Source organism: Musca vetustissima, unplaced genomic scaffold (genome assembly GCF_032173495.1).
Source record: "Musca vetustissima isolate MV318-11 ecotype Yass unplaced genomic scaffold, APGP_CSIRO_Mvet_v1 utg22268, whole genome shotgun sequence".
NCBI lineage: Eukaryota > Metazoa > Arthropoda > Insecta > Diptera > Muscidae > Musca > Musca vetustissima.
In genome coordinates, this window is record NW_026881512.1 from 1 (window position 1) to 6,144 (window position 6,144).

The 6,144-nt window shown below is 38.0% G+C and overlaps 1 protein-coding gene across 1 annotated transcript; it reads right to left on the minus strand.

Moving 5' to 3' along the window:
• Positions 1-4,773: 4,773 nt before the first annotated feature.
• LOC133327411 (ribonuclease Oy-like) lies at positions 4,774-5,702 on the minus strand (the record flags this gene model as incomplete). The annotated part of the gene is made up of 1 exon (XM_061535968.1): positions 4,774-5,702. A coding segment is annotated over one exon (928 nt), but the record flags the coding sequence as incomplete, so codon positions are not given.
• Between the last annotated feature and the right edge of the window lie 442 nt (positions 5,703-6,144).

A 6,144-nucleotide genomic window follows, 5' to 3' on the forward strand; every position in this document is an offset into this window, starting at 1 on the left:
GTAGAGGTACTTGGACGCGTGACGGCATTTCCAACATAGCCTGAGCGGGTCATATATATATCTGGCATATTTGTGGATTTGAAAGGCGCATTTGACTTCTTTTATGGGATATCGGGCTCACATGATTGTCAGAGCTCTTTGTTCTACAGAAGACTGCTAAAACGACATGTGTCTATAGAAATCTTGTAGATTTTTTCCTGTCTGTAAAAAATCTCAATAATTTCTTCTAGCTATAAAAGATCTGTGAAATGTCTTCTATCCATCGAGGTCCTGTGTAAGGTCTACTGCTTATAGAAGACATGTCGTTAAAATATCTGTTAAATTTTCAAGAGTTCTATGGAAAGTCTTCTGAAGTTTTTGTCTATATAAAACCTGCAAAAGTAGTATTTCTGCCTATAAAAAACTGTGAGAGATTTTATGTCTGTAAAAAATATGTAGAGGTCTTCAAAAAAATTAGTATAGGACAGCAAATTCTAAAAAGTCTCCTTCTCCAGAAAACACCTGTGTGAGGTTTTTAGTCTATAGAAGTCCTGTGAAAGGACTTCTGTCCATAGGAGACCTGTAGAAGGTCTTCTGTCTATAAAAGTTCAGTGGAAAGATTCCAGAATTTAAGACCAGCAAAGTTCTCCTGCCTATAAAATACTGTAGATGGTATTGTTTTTATAAAAAAATCCCAATTCAGAAGATCTTTTGTCTATTAAGGACCTGTATGAGGCATGTATATATTAAAATGGTGAAGGGTCTTCTGTGTATAAAAAGTTTTCCGTGTTCTGTTAAAGTTTCTCTGGCTGCAGCAGACATGTAAAAGACACCTTTTGTAAAAGTTCATCTGTGATTGGAGGACCTCTCGAAAATATTCTGCCTATAGAAACCTTGTAGAAATTTTTTATCTATAGGGGATCTATTAAAGGGTTTCCCTTTTTTCCCTCTTCGTACGCTCCATATTCTTTACATTACCTGCATTTTTTAGAAACCCCAATAGGGATCTCCATCCTCACATGAGGTTCCGGTTATGAGCAAAGCGACTCTATAATTTTCGATAATGATCGGGGATGAAATGGGCAATTAATTTTTAGTTGATTTTCTATATTCGCCACAGTTAAGCCGAACATTGAAAATTTTACATGAGGAAGACGATCTGACCAACTAATTCGATCAAGGCACCCAGATAATGAAGATCAATATTTACCGGGTCAAATGTGTAAAAAACTAAATTTGAATTTTATGGAGTAAATTTTAAATCCGGGAAACATGATTCGTAACTGATGAGCTGTTGACCTCTAATCGGTCAAGACAAAGCATATATGGTGAAATGTTACCCAGTGTGTGAATATAGTAGATCCGCTGAAATTTAGACCTCAGTGGTAGTTAGGTAGGGTTTCATTCGGATGGCCCGTCCGACTATACTGCTCCGCTCACTGGTTTTTAAATTGGTCCTTGTTGGTGTTCCTCGGCGCATTATCCATCTGATATGGTTGTAATTTGGGTGGCGTAGGGGATGATAGATACCAAGCAAAGGCTCTAATTGGCTTTAACATGGCGAAGTCCAGGCTTATCTTGGCCCCTCTTTCATCTCAATTGTGGACACTGACCTCCCCGCGGTGCCACCTGGGGAGCTATTCTCATCACCCAATGAAATAGTGAGCTAATATGTGCCGCGAGTTCACCCATAAGAACTATAAAAAAATAAGTTGAGGCGTCGGGTTAGTTGCCCACTCCTACTAAGAAAAAGCTAAGAAAAAGAAAACCAAGCTCCCGTAATGTTGACGACCCCCGCAAACATATAAAGGACCACGATCTGCGAATCTGCACTTGGAATGTGCGTACGTTGTACAGAACAGGCGCAGTGTTCGCTTTGGCGGATGTACTCAAGAAGTACAAAGCCGATATTATTGCCTTACAGGAAATGCGATGGAAAGGGACAGGCGTAAGTAAATCAGACGATTACGCCCTGTATTATAGCTGCCATGAAACGAGACATGAATTTGGCTAGAAACAACATATGACCGTTGCCCTGGCAATCACATTAAAATTCTGCTAGAAGATTTTAATCCAAAAATCGGAAGAGAAAATATATTTGGCCCCACAGTCGGAAAATTCAGCCTTCCGTCGGAAAATTCAACGGCATGAGGTTGATTGACTTCGCGGCAGCAAAAAACATGGTAGTTAGCAGCACCAGATTCAAGCATCTCGATATACACAAGGCCACCTGGATCTCTCCTGATCAAGCAACGAGAAATCAAATTGATTATGTTGTCATAGACGGAAGGCATTCATCCAGTGTTTTAGACGTCCGATCGATCCGAGGAACGAATATCGACTCGGACCATTACCTTGTGGCAGCCAAGGTACGCACCCGTCTTAATGTAGCAGCAAAGGTGCGATCTAACACAACACGTAAACTCAAACACTACAGGTAGCCGAGGCCTACTCCGCTCAACTTGCCCATCTGCTTGAAGAAAGCACTTTTTGTCCCGATCATAGTATAGAAGCACAATGACAAAGAATTGCCCACTCCCTACAAACTGCAGCAAAAGCAACACTTGGGTACCAAAAACCACCACCAAGGTATATTTAATAAGGTAGCCGCATCGGCCCAGCTGTTAGTGCAAATAAATGTCAAAAGTGTTGTTGTAATGTTGAACCAAAAAATTAAAAAACAAAATTATAAATGAAAATCTTCGAATTTCGAAGAGCTTGTTTGGCAATACTTTTATTAACATTTTCTACATGAATTTGTGTAAAAAAATCTTGTCAATCTGTTTGTTTTGGCGAAATATTTTTGACATATCAAAATACAACAACCGATGTTTGTTGTAGGAGTGTCCAGTGCTACTGATGTGAAAAACGCAGCGTATAGGGCAATTCTGCCGACACGTAACGTGATGGAGAATTATCGGGAGAATAGGAGAGAGGAGAAACGTATTTTCAGAAAAAGCTGAAAGAACAAGAAAAACGTGAGCGTGAGCAAATCGAGATGTACAGGAGTCAAAATAAAGCCATTTCTACGTTCGGCATCCGTGCAAAATTAATATGGCTATGCAGGATAACTTTAACTGGCACAAAATCAGCAGTTAAAGTCGGAAAGGACCTATCGGAGCCCTTCAATACCGAACGAGGATTGAGACAAGGTGACAGTTTGTCGTGTGATCTTTTTAACATCCTACTGGAAAAGGTTATACGAGACGCAAATGTGAACAAAAATGACACTCTGTACACCAAACAACACATGTTACTCGCCTACGCCGATGACATCGATATAATGGGTCGAACATTGTGAGCGGTAACAGGCACCTTTGAACAAATTGAAAAGGAGTCTGTCAAAGTGGGTCTGGCAATAAACGGCGAGAAGACCAAGCTGATGGTATCAACGCGCAAGACGTTCAGCAGACTCGGACCAACTGTGGAACTTGAGAACTACAGCTTCGAGGTAGTTAAAGACTTTATATACCTTGGTACCGCCATAAATAAAACGAATGACATCAGTTTTAAAATTCGGAGAAGGATTGTGATGGTCAACCGATGCTACTATGGTCTGAACAAACAACTCAAAAGCAAGGCCACCTCCCGCCAGACCAATCTAATACTTTACAAGACGCTGATACTACCCGTGCTATTATATGGATTAGAAGCATGGGGACTTGTGTGAGCAGATGAGGCAGCTCTTGGGGTGTTTGAAAGAAAAATTCTCCGAAAGATCTACGGGCCGATCTGCGTCGACGGTGAATATCGGCGTGAATGAACCACGAGCTCTATAATTTATACGCGGACATCGACATAGTCAGTCGTATTGAGCTGCAGCGACTACGGTGGCTAGGCCATGCTGTGCGGATGAATGAGAACGCCCCAGCTCAAAAGGCATATAAAACGAGCTTACTGATGGTTCGCGTAGAAGGGGAAGGAACAACCGTTCTGTAACAAGCCAGCTAAGTAAGAAAGTATGGTTGTAATTTGGCATTGCATTTTTTCATAGAAAAGTTCGAAATACAATTTTTAGTAAATTTTGACATTACGCAATATTTCATGTCGACCAATACCGGAAATAATCCAAATTTGTTAATTACTTTGATTTTTAAACATTTAAAAACAAATTCTTTGTTTAATTTCAATTTATTGATTTTATATTTATTATTTAGCTTACTAAAAATAAATTTAAACAATACAACAATTTTCACATATTTTTTTTATTATTCGTCGTCAATAATTTTCACCAATACGTCTCAAGAAAATATTTGAATTTAATTACACATGATTTTTCTGTTTAACTTATAAATGTCAGACCTTTGTTCTTTTAAATGTATTTTAAACCAATAATAATGATAATAATTACAATAATGATACCTTCAATAGAAATGTTATATAATAAATGTTGCAAAATAATATGTGTATGTATTTACGTATGAGTGTTACGGTAATTGATTGATATTGAATTTCCATTTGCAATAATAATATTAATAATAAATATTATTTAAATAATACAAAAAAGAATAAATTCTTGATAATAACATGTCATTACAATAATTTTGTTATCATCATCATTTTTTCCATGTGTATGTGTGTATGTATGTATATAAAAAAATAAAATTATTAATTTTACATTATTATTTTTGTTTTTCGAATTTACTAATAAAAATACATGTTGTTCTCATTGTTAATTCTGGTGTTGGTTTTCTTTCAACTAATTAAATTATATGCCTCTGATTTATGTTTTCATTTTCCCTCATTTTCCTTATATTTATCATACATTCGGCTTTACAAGCCTACAGCCTGACACTTATAGAGTAAACCACATAATAAATTGTACCAGCTTGTATAGATTTACAATGGGGAATTTCCATTTGGATTTCTCTTGGCGTCGACGATTCGGCACCAAACTGGGATAATGCACCGATTTTGATATGTGACAATTCGAAATAAGCGTACCGCCAGGATAGTCGACAGACACCGCATTGCCAAGTTTCACGCCATCACAATCGGTGACATTGAGCGTCTTATCGAAACAGATACGAATCTCCTCCAAATAGCTTATGTCCTTTTTACTGTCATACAAACAGTGAATGGAAGGATTTTTGCCCAAACCCTTTACCAGGGCGGCGTGTATGGCCACCACGGTGTTATTTGAATCCGGGTGTATGCCAGAATTACCCAAAATATTCGATAGTTGGAAATCTTCACGCCACGTTATACCCTGAGAGAAATATTTCAGTTCATTGTTTAGCTCCTCCAGAGCAGCGGCACAGGTGCCATGTTTCAGCCATTCATGTTTCCACAACCAATCACCTTTCGATTCACCATCAATGTCTGGCCAGAAATGATTCAACTCATCCTTGATATCGTCCAGCAGATTTATATCGAAATTTGCCGTCTTATTACAGAATGAAGGTCCAATGTGACCTTTCTTCGTCGGCCACACACCGTGTACAGTCCAAAATTCCTTGGCTGCCGGCAATTTGCATTCATGATCTTTATCTTCTTCTCTCCAATGATAGCAGGTGGTCACCGGCCATTGTTGGGTAAATATCAGAAGATCCCATTCATAGTTGCCACCATTTTCCATTTCAATATCTAGATCATCATGATATTCCGATGAGCTCAACTCATCGGAAAAGAATATGTTTTGTTCTGATTCTGGGATGCGTTTTAGAGGATCACCTTTGCGAAATTGTAGATCGGCCAATTCATCGCTGTCCACGGAAGATTCACTGGAATGAAATGGAAAATGAGAAAATTATTAGCATAGGCTTTCAAAGTACTTAAAATCAGTCAGGATCTTAAATCGGTCATTCCATATAAGTACTGCCAATTTATTTTCATAAACCCCAATATCGGTATTTGAAGGGGTTTTTTTTTATTTTCCATCCTTCTTCTTGTTTTTTCTAAGTCCCAGACAGATGATAAAAAATCACCTGACAGATAATTTAGAATATATCTCCATGCTTTGCAATATCCCTCATAGAAGGTTTCGGAAAGACTTAAGGCATTTTAAATGCCTTCATGGTGGAGGGTATAGAACGTTTACACAACTATAGGTGAATCAGATATCCTAGGAATAGTAGCAATGTATTCAAAATTCTGTAATAAATACTACGATTTCAATCCTAATTTCAATTAACAGGGGCACATTTCCTAATTGACATAAACGTT